The 16,806-nt window shown below is 39.8% G+C and overlaps 1 protein-coding gene across 1 annotated transcript in view; it reads right to left on the minus strand.

Moving 5' to 3' along the window:
* Nucleotides 1–1,896, minus strand: part of USP18 (ubiquitin specific peptidase 18) — a 50,217-nt gene extending 48,321 nt beyond the window's left edge. The window contains exons 1-2 of the mRNA XM_014529934.1: nt 1,639–1,896; nt 313–409 (exon numbers count right to left, since the gene is read on the minus strand). Of these exons, the coding sequence (XP_014385420.1) occupies nt 313–409; nt 1,639–1,693 (152 nt within the window). The 5' untranslated portion in view covers nt 1,694–1,896. The remainder of the gene's footprint in view (nt 1–312; nt 410–1,638) is intronic.
* Between the last annotated feature and the right edge of the window lie 14,910 nt (nt 1,897–16,806).

Raw genomic sequence — 16,806 nt, forward strand, 5'->3', positions numbered from 1 at the left:
GGTCCCAGACTGCGAGAGGGCACAGGCCGGGCTTGGGGACCCTCCCAAGTGCACAAATTTTTGTGCACCGGGCCTCTAGTATTGTAATAACTATGTATGGTGTCAGGTGGGTACTAGACTTATCAGGCTGATCACTTGGTAAGTTATATAAATGTCTAGTCCCTATATTGTATACCTTAATAAAATATTGAATGTCAACTGTAATTGAAAAATTTTAAAAATTATTCTAAAAAACTTTAAGTCACTGTGAATAACTGAATATTTGAAAACATAAAGGATTATACATGTTTATAGCCTGAATAACAGTCTTACCTCTTCAGTATCTGAGTGAAACCCATGTTCATAATCAATACCTGGATCAGGGAGTTAAGGCAACAGGTCTGTCCAATGTTGTGTAAACCAACTGGGCCTGTAAGGAAAAGAGAAAAAATACTGAGGACAAGGACTAGCTAAGGGATTTAACAGAAGTCATACTTTTTTCTGGAATCTACTTAAGGACATGAAATCCTACAAAGTATTCTCAGAGGCACAAAGAAATCACTAGGGAGCTTACAAAATAATTGGGGAGAAGAGATAAAGCATGAACTCTGAAAAGTAAAATAGTAATAAAAGTTTAGTCATCCTTTAGGAAAGAGAGATGTCACAAGAGTTGTATTACTTATTGTCAAATGTGTAGTACAAGCCATTGTTGTATGAGAAAAGGAAAAGTGATAAAGATTACAGAAAGTGTACCTGGGAGAATTATGAGTTCCTGCCAGAGTTGAGTCATAATGGGCATCTACAGGGCTCAGGGATAAGAGTAATTTTGGATTCCAGTGGAAAAGCCCTACCCAGTTCCCACCTCATGGTTGGAGAAATCAGAAGAAAGCTTTGGGAGAAATCCACTCATCTAAATTCACCTCCAGGGGCTGGAAGCCAAAAGGAACTTATGAGACAACCAAAAGATGGCATTTCTCTAACCATCTTGCAACCAAACATAGCCTTTCTAAACACAGCCTTGGGTTCCACAGACCCCATAAAGGTGAATAATTTAAGAGGGTGGTCTGGTTGGTTAGAGCTTTATCCTGTTCACCTAAAGGTTGTGGGTTCAATTCCCAGTGAAGGCACATACCATGTTGTGGGCTTCATCCCCAGTCAGGGTGCATAGGAGAGACAACTGATCTCTCTCTCTCTCTCTCTCTCTCTCTCTCAATCAGTGAAAGCAAATCTTTGGGGGTGGGTTTAAAAAAAAAGAGGGAGCAAGTACCACTAATATCAGGATCCCTGTGGAAAGGGCTTTGGTGTACATGAGATAGGGCAATAAGAATGTAAAAATCCAGGGTAGCAGGTAATCACAGATATACACTCCTGAATCAGCAGAAGCACTTGCCTCTAGACATACTTGCACACAGGTACAACAGTAAAGACAGGAAGTAACTGCTACTATGTGATCTAAAGAAGTTTCCACAGATTATCTCATTTATTCTCTCAACAACTGTATGCTCTCAGTACTATGGTTATTCCCATTTAAAAATGCAGAAATGGTGTCACAAGGGATCGGGAGTCATTAACCACAAAGTTCTACTGCTTCAGAGTATAGTGAGTAAACAAAATGTTTCTAAATAGTCAAAAATTGAAAAATGGGAGGGAGGTAATGACCCTGAGGGCAGTTCCAGGCATCCAAGTGTTTTGGTAGCTGCTCCCTCTTCTTCATGTTGCTGTTCTCTTGCTTCTTCTCAACAGGGTCTGCTGAGAAATGTTGAGACTCAGCCAGGACTGATTGGCAAATTTCTTTAGGAACCCAAACACCTTGCCCATTAGTGATCACTCCAAAATCTCCAGGCCCTTGGCTGGCAGTTCTTCAGCACTGCATGACCTCACTTCTGGGAAGCGCTCTCATGAGTCAGCCTTGGTGGGACTTCTGCGAAAATACACGACAGACAGTTAAGGGTAAGCAAAGGGAAAAGCACATTCATGTGATCAGTTCTGTTTCCAAGGAGCCAAGTCTTGGAGGGAGATGTATGGAAAGACTGGCTCACAAAGCTCTAGGGCTAGAAATGAGAACCAGGCTACACACCCACTCTCCTTGTCCCACATGTGAGGAATGCCCCATTTTCTTCCACCAACCACTCCCCACCAAGGTTCGCCCTTCTGGCAAATGGCACAATATTCACCAAGCATTGAGATCAGAAGACTGATGTCCCCTTGCCCCTCCTTCCCAGGCCCAAAAAAACTGAGGTCTGTCAATTCTACTGCCTAAAAGCTTCTCACAATCACTCCCCTTTCTCTCCATACCCTTGACTTCCTGGTATAAACAAATAATAAGGAGAGCGGCTTTAAAATGAAGTCGGAGCTGCCATGCCAGAAGAACTGCTATGCAGGTCTTATGCCTCAAACCTTTGGAATGTTTGCAAAATAACCTTTGGACTGGGACTAAAGCAACAGTGTATCTCAAAGAATTGTTTGCAAAGATAACAAGAAAGCAGTATTATGACTAAGGGCCTGATGGCTACCAGACCAAAATTTAAAACATTGTTTAGCATTAGTGACAGAAGATTAGCCTATCTGCACCAATAAAACTGCCTTTCCTTCCCTTTCTCATGCATATCCCTTGCCTCTGTGTCCTAATCAGAATATTAATTGGGTTGCCCCCTGAATCAGAGCTTCCTGAACAGCTGTTATTTGATCACAAACAAAAAGAAAAAATGCGTATTGCTTCTCACTTTGGCCTTTTGTTTTTAGGGTAAGACTGGAAAGCCTGTCCTGGTTCCCCTCAGACACTTTGCACACAAAGCTATTAAAATATTTGATTCATCATATTCTAACTAGAGGCCCGGTGCACAAAATTCATGCAATGGGTGTAGGGGAGGGTGTCCCTCAGCCCAGCCTGCACCCTCTCCATCCTGGAACCCCTCGGGGGATGTCTGACTGCCAGTTTAGGCTCAATCCCCTCTCGCAATCCAGGATTGCTGGCTCCCAACTGCTCGCCTGCCTGCCTGTCTGATTGCCTCTAACCGCTTCTGCCTGCCAGCCTGATCACCCTTAACCACTCCCCTGCCAGCCTGATCAACGCCTATCTGCTCCCCTGCTGGCCCGATTGCCCCCAACTGCCCTCCCCTGCCAGCCCGATTGCCCCCAACTGTCCTCCCCTGCAGGCCTGGTCGCCCCTAACTGCCCTCCCCTGCAGGCCCAGTCGCTCCCAACTGCCCTCCCCTGCAGGCCTGATCGCCCCCAAATGCCCTCCCCTGCTGGCCCGACTGCCCCCAACTGCCCTCCCCTGCTGGCCTGATCACCTACAACTGCCCTCCCCTGCTGGCCATCTTGTGGCGGCCATCTTTTGACCACATGGGGGCAGCCATCTTGTGCGAGAGCGTGACAGTCAATTTGCACATTACCTCTTTATTATATAGGATGTGGGGAAGAGCTGTCTCTTCTGTGAGTGAGTGCACCCTTCAGACTCCTGCAGGACAGACACCATTCCCCAGGTGGAGGGGAGTGTTAGTGGTACAGAGTTCCCACCTGAGTCTCTCAGCTAGAAAAGCTGGCTCGATCCCTATTCAGTGACCAAACAAGGAGCAGATATAAAGTCTTTAACACCTTGCTTCAAGGTAAAATAGCTCCAAAGGGTCAGTCATCCAGCTCCAGAGTTCCCCTTAAGATCTTCTGAGGCCTCTGTTGCAATTGTCTGGCAAGTCACCTCTTCCTTCCTCCCATCCCTGCTTTGCTCACCCCTCTTAGTCATTAATTCAAAGGGCACTAAATCTCCTGAATGCACATCTCAGACAGAGTCTTAGCGTCTAAACTGACATCCAACTATGGGCACTGTGTATTTTCAACTGCTTCCAATACACTCTGCGTAGTGCATAGTGGGCGTTCAATAAAGAAAGGAAAGGGCTTAGTTTGGGAGTTTCAAAATGGCAGCTGAATAGGCGGACATGTCCTGCGCCTTCTCACTGAGCAGATAGAAGGAACAACTAAATCAAATAACATACACCTGCAATTGGCTAATCAAATACAACTGGTGAGACAATCCTTGGCCAGTAAGGACAGAGGATGCCTGGAGAATGGTAGGATTGGGGATCTGGGCTGGAGAGAGAGATGCGTGACCACTGGGACAAGAGGGTTCAGAAGGAACCAGCACTGCACCAAGCCCACATCCCTTGGGGACATGAGTAACACCCAACTGTGGAAGGGAGGTGCACAGGGCTGTTGGTGGCTGGGGAATCTAGATCTAAGTCCACAACGGCGGGAAGCTGTGCCCAGAAAGACAGCCTGAAGAACTGCCTAAGCCATGCGGATCAGGAGGAGGGAGGGAAAAACTCACAGTATCACAGTTGTTTTGAGTCTGTATTTTCCTTGCTTTTATTCACTAAACCCAGTTCATAGGATCTTTCAATTACAAACACTCACCAAGGCTGTAATGCAGATGGAGGTGCAGTTTTGTGGATGCTGGGGGGAGGATGTGGAGAAGAGCAGGACAGGGAAAGGTGACCAGGAATCTGGCACTGACACATTCCAGACCCTCCAAACCTAAGCAGCCATTTTTCTCCTTAAGAATCAGCCCCTCCTAGCAGCTGCAGGGAAACTAGTGCAGCCGCATCCAGCCTCAAGCTTTGCAGAAAAAAACAAAAACTCTGAATAGCCCCAGGGAGACCTTGGGGACTAGGTTGGGGGACCGGTTGGCCCTGGAAACCAATACCGCAACATCCCCACCTAAAGCCCGTGTCAGAAATAGATGCTTGAGTAATTAAGACTGATAGCAGGCAGACAAACAAAGCCAGCAGATTAGTCCTGCCTGCTTACAACCAAGGCTGTGGAGATAGACACAAACAGAAAGGAGCTGTGGATCGCTTGGAACTTCAACATGGTGCTAACTACCTAACAGGAAACTGAGACGTGGTAGGCAGAACAGTAGAGTGGGGTCTTAAACCAGCCCCCATGGGACATTAAAACTCAGCTGAAGCTAATGACACTTTACTTTTTTATTTCTTACCTCTTATTTTTTTAAAAAATTATATTTTTGTATTATTTTTCTTCATTCTATTTTTATTTTTTATCATTATTTTATTTTATCTTATTTTTTCATTTTTTCCAACCTTTTCTTTCTTACTTCTCCCTTTTTCATCCTGTTTCTCTTTTTCTGTCCCCACTTTAGTTTTTCTATCTCCTTTCTTTTTACCCCTTGTTAAAAATTGACCTTTATCTTTTTATTGATGTATTATTATTGTAGTCTCTGTTGGCTTACTCATATATCTAATTTTCTCTCCCTGCTCCAAGTCCATGCACCCTTCCCTTTTCTCTTTCTTCACTAGCCAACTTTTTTATGCTTTTGTTTTTCCTCTCCTCCCTTACTTTCTTCTGCTAATTGCTTAATTAGTTTCACTCACTAAACCCAAGCCTATCTTCTCTCTCCTCTATTCTCCTTTTCTGAAAATAGGTGAATATATAGATAGAAAATTTTTTTAAAATTCTGTTTTATCTTATTTTTTAACTTACTGATTTTTTTGTTTTTTACTTTTTCTTCTTAACCACTTATTCTCTTTCTACATCCTCTATACTGAACCATAATCCTTCCCTTATTCATTCAATTTCATAACCTTACTTTCTGTATATAAGCTCTGCCTCTACAGATTCTGTCCCTAAACCCCTTTTCTGGGTATTTGTTGTTTGCATTTTTTGGCATATTTGTTTGTTTTGTGGTGTTTTCTCCCCATATATATTTCTCCCCTTCCTTTTTTCTTCTTTTTCTTTTCTCTCTTACCTTTTTTCTTCTTTTCTCGATATAATTTTGATTTCTTTTTTTCTCTCCTAATTCTCTTATCTCTGGTGGTCACTTTTATTGGGGTTATTGGTGTTGAGTACATTCGTGTATTGTGCCCTTGAAGTTGTGTCTTGTCAAGTTGTATTTTGTGCAGTTCGGTCAATGTTGTAAACAGTGAACCACATAACCAGACACTGTGAGAGGAGACTCAACCCATGAACAGGACAATAACACTCAAGACCCAACTACACCAAGAGAACCCAAATATCCCAAGTAGGGGGCATCCCTAGAATAACCAGCCCAGAAGACCTGAGAGATTGCATCACTGGGTCCCACAAAACATCTACTACATAAAACAAACTCAAAAAATCTGGGTGACATAGAAGTTTGATCTAATACATAGAAACAACCACAAAGGAACAATGGGGAGTAAAAATGGGAAGACAGAAATAAATCCCATTTGAAAGAAAAGGGGAGAAAAAGAAACCACCCCCATTGGGTTCATCTTGTTTGGGACTGACACCAAGACACATCATAATTAAATTGGCAAACAACAATGACAACGTAAGAATCTTAAAGGCTGCCAGAGAGAGAGAAAGTTGCCTACAAGGGATCTCCCATTAGACTATCAACTGATTTTATTCTTAAAAAGAATTTTATATTTGCAAATATATTGTGTTTTTTAAAAAATTTTATTGTTTAAGGTATTACAAATAGGGGTACATGTCTCTCTTTTTTTTCCCTACTGACCTCCCCCGGCCTCCCCTACCTCCCGGTACTTGTCCTCGTCCCCCTGCCCCCAGTGTCTTGCGTCAATTGGTTGTGCTTATGTGCATGCATACAAGTCCTTCAGTTGATTTCTTACCCTCCCAAACCTCCCCTACCTTCCCGCTGTAGTTTGACAGACAGCTCGATGCTTCTTTGCCTCTGTCTATTTTTGTTCAACAGTTTGTAATGTTCTTTATTATCCATAAATGAATGAGATCATGTGGTATTTTTCTTTCACGAACTGGCTTAATTCACTTAGCATAATGCTCTCCAGATCCATCCATGCTGTTGCAAATGGTAAGAATTCCTTTTTTTGATTGGTTGTTTCTGTTTCTTGGGATATATTCCAAGAAGTGGTATTACTGGGTCAAATGGCAGTTCCATTTTTAATTTTTTGAGGTAATACCATACTGTTTTCCAAAGTGCCTGCACCAGTCTGCATTCCCACCAGCAGCGCATGAGGGTTCCTTTTTCTCGGCATCCTCTCCAGCACTTGTCATTTGTTGATTTGTTGATGATAGCCGCTCTGACAGGTGTGAGATGGTACCTCATTGTTGTTTTGATTTGCATCTCTCGGATGATTAGTGACTTTGAGCATGTTTTCATATGTCTCTTGGCTTTCTTAATGTCTTTTGAAAAGTATGTACTTAGGTCCTTTACCCATTTTTTGATTGGGTTGTTTGTCTTCCTTTTGTTAAGTTGTATGAGTCCTTGTAAATGTTGGAGGTTAAACCGTTATTGGAGATAACATTCGCAAATATGTTCTCACATGCAGTGGGCGGTCTTGTTGTTTTGTTGTTGGTTTCTTTTGTTGTGCAGAAGCTTTTTATTTTGATGTAGTCCCATTTGTTTATTTTCTCTTTATTTTCCATTGTCCTAGGAGCTGTATCAGTAAAGATACTGCTACGACAAATGTGTGCTATTTTGTTGCCTATGGCTTCTTCTAAGATTTTTTTGGTTTCCCATCTTATGTTTAAGTCCTTTATCCATTTTGAGCTTATTTTTGTGTATGGTGTAAGTTGGTTGTCTAGTTTCATTTTTTTGCAAGTATCTGTCCAGTTTTCCCAATACCATTTGTTGAAGAGACTGTCTTGACTCCATTGTATGGTCTTGCCTCCTTTGTCAAATATTAATTGCGCGTAATGGTTTGTGTCGATTTCTGGGTTCTCTGTTCTGTTCCACTGGTCTATATGTTTGTTCTTGTGCCAGTTCTTATCCTGATGCCAGACAATTTAGTTCCTCCCCATATGTCCCTGGATCCTTTCAATCTGCTGCTTCATTGCTGAAGCTCAGAGGGAGTAAGTCCGAGTATATCCACGTGCTGACCCTTTACGAGTAACTGCCTGAGCTCAGCCGGTGTTGCTCAGTGGTTGAGTGTTGACCCATGAACCAAGAAGTCGCTGGTTTGATTCCTGGTCAAGGCACATGCCCGGGGAGGGGGTGTGCAGGAGGCAGCTGATCATTGTTACTATCTCTCTGTCCCTCTCCCTTCCTCTCTCTCTCTAAATATCAATAAAAATATTTTTTTAAAAAAGACAGAAACTGACTGGGTCTCCAGCAGTCTGTGTGTCACTCAGCCACCATTCCTGCAGGTTTTACAGCCAAAAGTTACAGGGACTTCTCTTCCTGGTACTGATACCCTGGGCTGAGGGGTCTGGCACCCCTTGCTCCTCATGGGGGGACCTACCTGGCCAAGATATCCCTCCTAATTTAAAAAACGCCATATGTGGGTATTGAACCAGCCCCTTCTGTGCCTCTGCCCCTACTATCAGTCTCAATGTGGTTTCTTCTTTAATTCTCTACTTGTAGGACTTCCATTCAGCCAGATTTCAGGTGGTTCTGAATGATGGTTGTTCTGTAGTTTAAACCCCAAAGACTTCATCAAAAAACTACTAGACTTAACAAATGAATTCGGCAATGTAGCAAGATACAAAATTAACACCCAGAAGTAGTTGGCTATTCTATACACCAATGATGAATTCACAGAAAGAGAAATTTAAAAACAATCCCATTTACCATTGCAATAAAAAAAATTAAGATGCCTAGGAATAAACAAGGAGATAAAGGACCTGTACTCAGAAAATTTCAGGACGCTAAAAAAAAGAGATAGAGGAAGACATGCACAAATGGAAGAATGTACCATGTTCAAGGATTGGTAGAATCAACATCATTAAAATGCCCATACTACCCAATGCAATCTATGAATTCAATGCAATCCCCATTAACATACCAACGGCATACTTCAAAGACCTAGAACAAATTCTCCAAAAATTCATCTGAAATAAAAAAAGACCCCGAATAGCTGCAGCAATTTTGAGAAAGAACAATGTTTGAGGGGTCACAATACCAGATATTAAGCTATACTACAAAGCCACTGTTCTCCAAACTGCCTGGTACTGGCACAAGAATAGACATATAGAGCAGTGGAACAGAACAGAGAACCCAGAAATCGACATAAGCCAGTATGCTCAATTAATATTTGACAAAGGAGACAAGAGCATAAAATGGAGTCAAGACAGCCTCTTCAATAAATGGTGTTGGGAAAATTGGACAGATACTTGCAAAAAATGGAACTAGACCACCAACTTACACCATACACTAAAATAAACTCCAAATGGATAAAGGACTTAAACGTAAGATGGGAAACCATAAAAATCTTAGAAGAAGCCATAGGCAGCAAAATAGCAGGCATTTGTCGTAGCAATATCTTTACCAATACAACTCCTAAGGCAATGGAAACTAAGGAGAAAATAAACAAATGGGACTATATCAAAATAAAAAGCTTCTGCACAGCAAAAGAAACCATCTACAAAACAACAAGAAAGCCCACTGCATGGAAGAAAACATATTTGAATGTTATCTCTGATAAGGGTTTAATCTCCAAAATTTACAGGGAACTTATACAACTTAACAAAAGATAAACAATCCAATCAAAAAATGGGCAAAGGACTTAACTAGACACTTTTCGAAAGAGGACATTAAGAAAGCGAAGAGACATATGAAAACATGCTCAAAGTCACTAATCATCCAAGAGATGCAAATCAAAACAACAATGTGGTACCAGCTCACACCTGTCAGAATGGCTATCATCAACAAATCAACAATTGACAAGTGCTGGCGAGGGTGTGGAAAAAAAGGAACCCTCATGCACTGCTGGTGGGAATGCAGACTGGTGCAGCCCCTATGGAGAACAGTATGGAGTTTCCTCAAAAAACTAAAAATGCAACTCCCATTTGACCCAGTGATCCCAATTCTAGGAATATATCCCAAGAACTCAAAAACACCCATCAGAAAGAATATATGCACCCCTATATTCACAGCAGCACAATTTACAATAGCTAAGATTTGGAAACAGCCTAAGTGCCCATCAGCAGATGAGTGGATTAAAAACCTATGGTACAATAGAATACTATGCACCTTTAAAAAAGAAAGAACTGTAACCATTTGCAACAGCATGGATGGACCTAGACTCACAGTGATGGCGAATCTTTTGAGCTTGGCGTGTCAGCATTTAAAAAAACCCTAACTTAACTCTGGTGCCGTATCACAGATAGAAATTTTTTGATATTTGCAACCATAGTAAAACACTTAAAATTCTGATATTTATTTTATATATTTAAATGCCATTTAACAAAGAAAATTCAACCAAAAAATTGAGTTTGCGTGTCACCTCTGACACGCATGTCATAGGTTCGCCATCAATGACCAAGAGAGCACTATGCTAATCAAAATAAGCCAGTCAGAGAAAGATAAGTATCACATGATCTCACTCATATGTTTAATCTAATGACCAACATAAACTGATGAACAAAAATAGACCCAGAGACATAGAAGCACTGAACAGACAGTCGAACTTCAGAGGTAAGGCAGGGGAGGGTGGAGGGAGAGAAGAGATCAACCAGAGAACTCATATGCGTATATGCATAACCCAAGGACACAGACAGTGAGTGGTGAAGGCTTGCAGGGGAGGGGTGGGAAAGGGCAATGGGGGGACAAAGGGACATATATAAAACTTTCAACAATAAAGATAAATTTTTTAAAAATATATTTTATTGATTTTTTACAGAGAGGAAGGGAGAGGGATAGAGAGATAGAAGCATCAGTGATGAGAGAGAATCATTGATCAGCTGTCTCCTGCATTCTCCACACTGGAGATGGAGCCTGCAATCCAGGCATGTACACTGAGCAGGAATTGAACCGTGACCTGGTTTATAGGTGGAAGCTCAACCACTGAGCCACATTGTCCAGGCTCTCATTGTAGTTTTGATTTGCTTTTCCCTAATGATTAGTGACGTTGAACATCTTTTCATGTGTTTATTGGCTATTTGTATATCTTTGGAGAAATGTCTACTCAAGTCATTTGCCCATTTTTAAATATTTGTATTTGCACGTGGCCCGTAGGCTGTAGTTTGAGGACCCCTGCTCTATCCACTGAGCCAAACCGGTTAGGGATAAAGATAAATTTTTAAAAAGATTAGATTACTTCTATGCTTTGTAAAATTGTTTGGTAAACCAGCATTCATATTATTAAACAAAGTAATATTTTAGAATTGTATTTGAGTTTTAATTATTTAATCCCAATTAAGCCATGAGTCTTTCGAGAAAATAAAATTATATTTGAAAATTCTGCATATCTTATAAAGATGAATTAAAAGCACAACTTCAACTTCATTACCTCAAATTATCATTAGGAGGAAAAACTCCAGACAAAAATATATTTAAAATGCAATAATAAATACCAAGCAATTTAGGTATAATAAAGGATATTTTTTAACCTGAAAAAAAAGGTACCCAAAACACAGTTTGTTCTCATTAGTCAAGGTTCAAAAATGAAACTACACAAATGAATCAAGCACACAGCTCTTTTTAGTGTTTAGTCTATTTCTGGAGGCTAAGAATGTTTGTCCAAATGATGGCTCTGGGTTGTCACTCAATTCAATTGTTGGAAATGAAACTCCCAGCTTTTGAGAGTTGCCGAAACTATAAATTCTAGGCACAACATTGCTCTGTAAAATATATTCCTAAAAATAATTTTTCTGAATTATATTCTGCTGTTCTCACACACAAAAACAGTGATAATTCTAAATGTGCTACTTCTATATCATGTACTTCAGGAATCTGAACAGGCAGAAACAACCAGAGTTAACAGCATGGTGGATTAATGGTGAATTCAGCCAGGATTCTCTTCTTGCAAATCTGACTGAGGAAGTATTTACAGACTGGAAAACCAGTTTTTAAAATGGCAATGCCATATAACTGTCATCAACAGGGAAACAAACAAAATGTAGGCTATCAATGGTTTGGGAATTAAGGCTGATTTCATGAGTGTGGGACCTGTGTAGTTGCAGAAACCAGTGTTCAGAAGAGCGCAGGCTTGGTTTAATACTCTCCTGTTGCAATCTTGAATTCTTAATAATTTTTAACAAGGAGCCCTATGCTTTTATTTTACCTTGGAACCCACAAATTGAGTAATCTGCCTAGCATCCAGTAGTTTGTTCACGTCTTTCAGTATGTGTTCAGGAAGTAATTATTGCATAGCATAATGTAACAGAAATCATGACCAAAGGAGAAAGACAGTGGGACAGCTTCATCGCTCATTCTTTATCAGTCAAGAGCACACTACCTGACAACAAAGATATTTTGGAATCATCTTGTTGGGTACTTATATGAGATATTCAAACACTATGGAATAGCAGACATTATAAGTTTAAAATGCTACTTGAACAGTGACCATAAAAGTACTATAGTTTGCAGAATATAGTGTCCACAATGCCGTAGATCAACTCCAGCATGTCATAATTTTAACCTGAAATTTGGGGACTCAACAGGGTTGAGTCACACATGTAGTCACCTGTTGGGAATGGCTAAAGGCATTTCCCCAAACCCGAATAGGAAACTGATTGTGGCTGCCAGACAGTTAAAGGGCATCTTAATCTACATGTTATTGCCTCCTACTGGCCAAACACCTGAACAGCCGTAGGCTATTCCCCAAACTGACAATGCTTCTGTACCCTTTGAAACCTTACCCTTTGAAGTGTATTACCTCCACCTTGCCTTAGGACAAATTGTGTTAATAAAAGCAAGGGTCCTAGACAAGGAGGGACACTCTTCAGTTCCTTCAGCTGAAGGTCCTCTGACCCCCAATGCCTTTCAAAATTATATCTAGTCTCCGGCCTCTTTATTAGTCTCTGGATTCCTATGTCATCTACGCACAGCCTTTTCCAGATTCCTGAACCCTTCTTGATGCTGGGACATGAACCCCGGCACCACAGTTTGGTCACTAGAAGCTACTGAAGAAGTAACTAAGCTAAAAATCATCTTGAGAATCCAATATTTCTCATATAGCTATGTGCTGTAAGATCCTCCTGTCCTTTAACTTCAGTAAAGACGCTTAAATTGGTGTGCATTTAAATAAAGGTGAAGAGCAGATGGCCTCAACTGTAACTAAAATGTTGATTTTAACACTCAGTCCTTGAGTGTTCTGTCAAAGATGCCAAAATGTAAGCAGATGCTGTCGTGACTATAAAAACACAAGCTCATGTAAAAGCTTTTCGTAATAGTGATTTTCAATGTGTTTTCTCAATTAATGGATACTAAAAGTACAATTATTATCTTTTCTTTTTTATTTTATTTTATTTTTAAAATTTATCTTTATTGTTGAAAGTATTACAGATGTCACCATTTTTTTCTTTTACATTGACCTTGCACCCCACCCCCCTCCATTCCTTCACCACACTATTGTCTGTGTCCATGGGCTATGCATGTATGCATATAAATTCCATGGTTAATCTCTCCTCACCCTCCCACCCACCCCCACCTTCCTTCTGAGATTCATCTGTTCTATGATTCTGTCTCTGGATCTATTTTGTTCATCAGTTTATTTTGTTCATTGGATTCCACATATGAGTGAGATCATGTGATACCTTTCTTTCTCTGACTAGTTTATTTCGCTTAGCATAATACTCTCCAGGTCCCTCCATGCTGTCTTAAATGTAAAATATCCTTTTTTTTACTGCTGCCTAGTATTCCATAGTGTAAATGTACTACAGCTTTTTTGTCCACTCATCTACTAATGGGTACTTGGGCTGTTTTCAGATCTTAACTATTGTAAATTATGCTGCTATGAACATAGGGGTGAATATACTGTTTCTGATTGACGTTTTGGGCTTCTTAGGATATATTCCTAGAAGTAGGATCCCTGAGTCAAATGGTAGTTTCATTTATAATTTTTTAGGAAAATCCATACTGTTTTCCACAGTGGCTGCACTAGTCTGCATTCCCACAAGCAGTGTACAATTATTATCTTGATAGGTTGGGATCCTGCAATGATTTGTTCTGCTTTGCTTAAATAATGGGAACTACTGGTCTAACTAACATCTTGCTACTAGAAAGACAGGTCTCTGGACCAGCAGCATCAGCATCACCTGGAAGTTTGTTTAAAAGGCAGAATACTGGGTCCCACTGCAGACATACTGAATTGGGATCTGCATTTTGATGAGATTCCTACATGATCCGTATGTGCATTAAAGTTTGAGAAGCCGCTCTAGACAACAAGTACTGAAGAATATCTGGTTGTCAAGTGTTGGCCAGTGGAATACAGGTTTTAATGAGGAGCAACTACCTTCATTGGTTTCATGGAGATTGTTTTCAGTGTTAGCCTCCCTAAATGTGCATGATTTCCAGGTTGCTTTATTTCCATCTAAGGGAGTCATTATTGAAAAGCTCATGTTGTTTATTTGTATAGATATGAAAGACAGAAATCTCTTGGCCCAGGTCCAGCAGCAACAGCCAGCTTTCCATATGCTGCCACTGGGAGTAGCCATGGCTACAGCCATCCTGGATGCCAATTTGGCAACATTTATCACAACCTCAAAAATAGTCATTGGACAGCTGTCATTTCTGCTAGGCCAGTGCCCCTCCTTTTGGTAGCAGACTCATCTTTTCTTTTCAAATACCATCTCCATTTTCAGACTATGAGTACTGGGTAGAGCTCATCCTGGCTGGAAGGGCAGTCATTTTGACACACAGTGTCCATAGTGGCTATTGCAGTAGACCCAATTAGGGCTCATCATAATCAGCCCCCAGACTTCTTAAATAGAATTTTAAGCGAGGAACTGACATTGAACCATCTTTTCCATCACAGTAAGAAACCCCACCAACCAAAGAAAATAGCCAATAACTGGAAACAGAGCCAAGAGATGGAGAAAGACAGAAAAACAGAATCCTGAGGCCGTCAGCTTAAGCCCTGGACCTAATAGAGCCTCAAGCTACCTACCCACCAAACTTCTAAACTCAGAATCCCTTTACTATTTTTAAAATTAGTTGGAAATGGGTTCCTGTCACTTGTAGCTGAAAGAGTACTGATTAATACTGATTCTACTTCTAGGACTCCATTCAGTAAATAATCAGAGATGCATACAAAGATCTATGCAAAAGACTGTTGACCAAAATTTGTTTTTATTACCTATTTTCATTATGTTGCATTTTTATGTTTTAAAAATAAAGTAAAATGAAATATTTATAAGAATAATTATGACATTTAGGAGATAGTGGTGAAGTCATTCCGTTATTATTTTGTTCATTCTTTTAAAAATCATTTGTTCCACCTTTATTAACACTAGGCAATTTTTTAAATGGGGACTTTTGTTATTGTTGTCAACTGCCAAAAAAATAAAAGTACCCTTTCAAATTCAAGAGCTGTAGCACTATTATCATGGTCAAAAAAATGAAAAAGCAACAATAAGAGTTAAGTAAATTATGAATAGAATAGTATAGTGACATTAAAATCATTTTAGACTGTTTAATAAAGAGTGGTAAATGACTATAATCATTGAATAAAAAAGGTTTATAAAGAAATCATATGGTATAAGCCTAATTTTATAAAACATAAATGTTACTATATACACATGCACACACATATAGAAAAATGACTGGGATGAATATACCAAAAATGTAATTAAAAGGTAATGCTCATTGGTGGGATTACAAATAATTTTGGGATTTTTTTTCTTTATTATTTTTCTTAAGTTACAAATATCTTGTAATTAATAGATATATAATTTTAAAATAGTAATTCACTTAAAGGATAGATTTAATATATTTTAATGGAGCCTTTGTTGGCAATAGTATTCCTGTTCCAAGATACAAAAGCTTGATAAATTAGGAATGAAAAGAAGTATCCCAATCTTTTTTTTCTTAATTCTTTTACAACATGTGGAGAAAAGCAGACATCTGAAGTTGGGAAACAACTAAATATAAATGAATAGATTATTAAATTCATGTTAACAAACAACCTCTTTTTCTTAGAAAATATTTATTTTCAAAAGTCATGAACAGTTGTTCTTATGAGGCTCAGTCTAGGAGAGTTAAGTTGAAAGAGAAATGATGACAATTGACAATTCCATGAGCAAGAAGTAGGATTTTGAGACCACACTGAGGGGAATCTGATGAAACAGAGTTGAAAGGGGCCAGCCTGTGTTTTCCAGAGACATTGTTCTGGACTATACCAAGACCTCGAAAATACTTCAGCCAAATAGGACAATAAAACCCAGTGGGGTATATCAATTGGGCAGGCTGGCAGGCCAGATACCAAAGGGCAAGAGAAAAAAGCAGCAACCTTCAGAGCTGATCACAGAGGGGAGACAGTTATGTGAAGCAACAAAAAGAAGGAAAGTGAAACTATAATGCAAGAAGGATGGGGAAAGTCAAAGTGGGCAGACAGCATGCAGTTGAGCTAAGCGAGTGGCAACAAGCACCCACCAAAGAGAATAGATACATTCCAAGAAAGTTGCATTTTCAAACTCAATCCATGACAAAAAAAACAAAACAAAATTGGCTCCAAGAGAGGATTTTTAAGACAATGAAACTATTCTGTATGACACTATAATGGTGGCTACATGGCATTATACATTTGTCAAAGCTCATAGAATGGACTTTGGATGATAATGATGTGTTATTGTAGATTCATCAGTTTTAACAAATGTATCACTCTGGTGAGGGATGTCATAATGACAGACCCTGGGGGTAGAGGGCCTGGGAAGTCTCTGTACTTCCCACTCAATTTTGCTGTGAACCTAACTGCTGTAAAAAATAAAGTCTGTTATTTTTTTTAATTAACTGTATTGGGCTGACATTGGTTAATAATGTTATTTTTAAAGCTTTATTGTTTGGTTCCAAAGAGCTACACCAACTTAGCTCCCACCCTTTCTAAACACAGATTACCACACAGCACATAAAACCCAAAATAAGAGGGGGTTTTGGGCCTCTCTCTCTCAAAAAAAAAAAAAAAAAAAAAAAAA

Source organism: Myotis brandtii, unplaced genomic scaffold (genome assembly GCF_000412655.1).
Source record: "Myotis brandtii unplaced genomic scaffold, ASM41265v1 scaffold7, whole genome shotgun sequence".
NCBI classification, from domain to species: domain Eukaryota; kingdom Metazoa; phylum Chordata; class Mammalia; order Chiroptera; family Vespertilionidae; genus Myotis; species Myotis brandtii.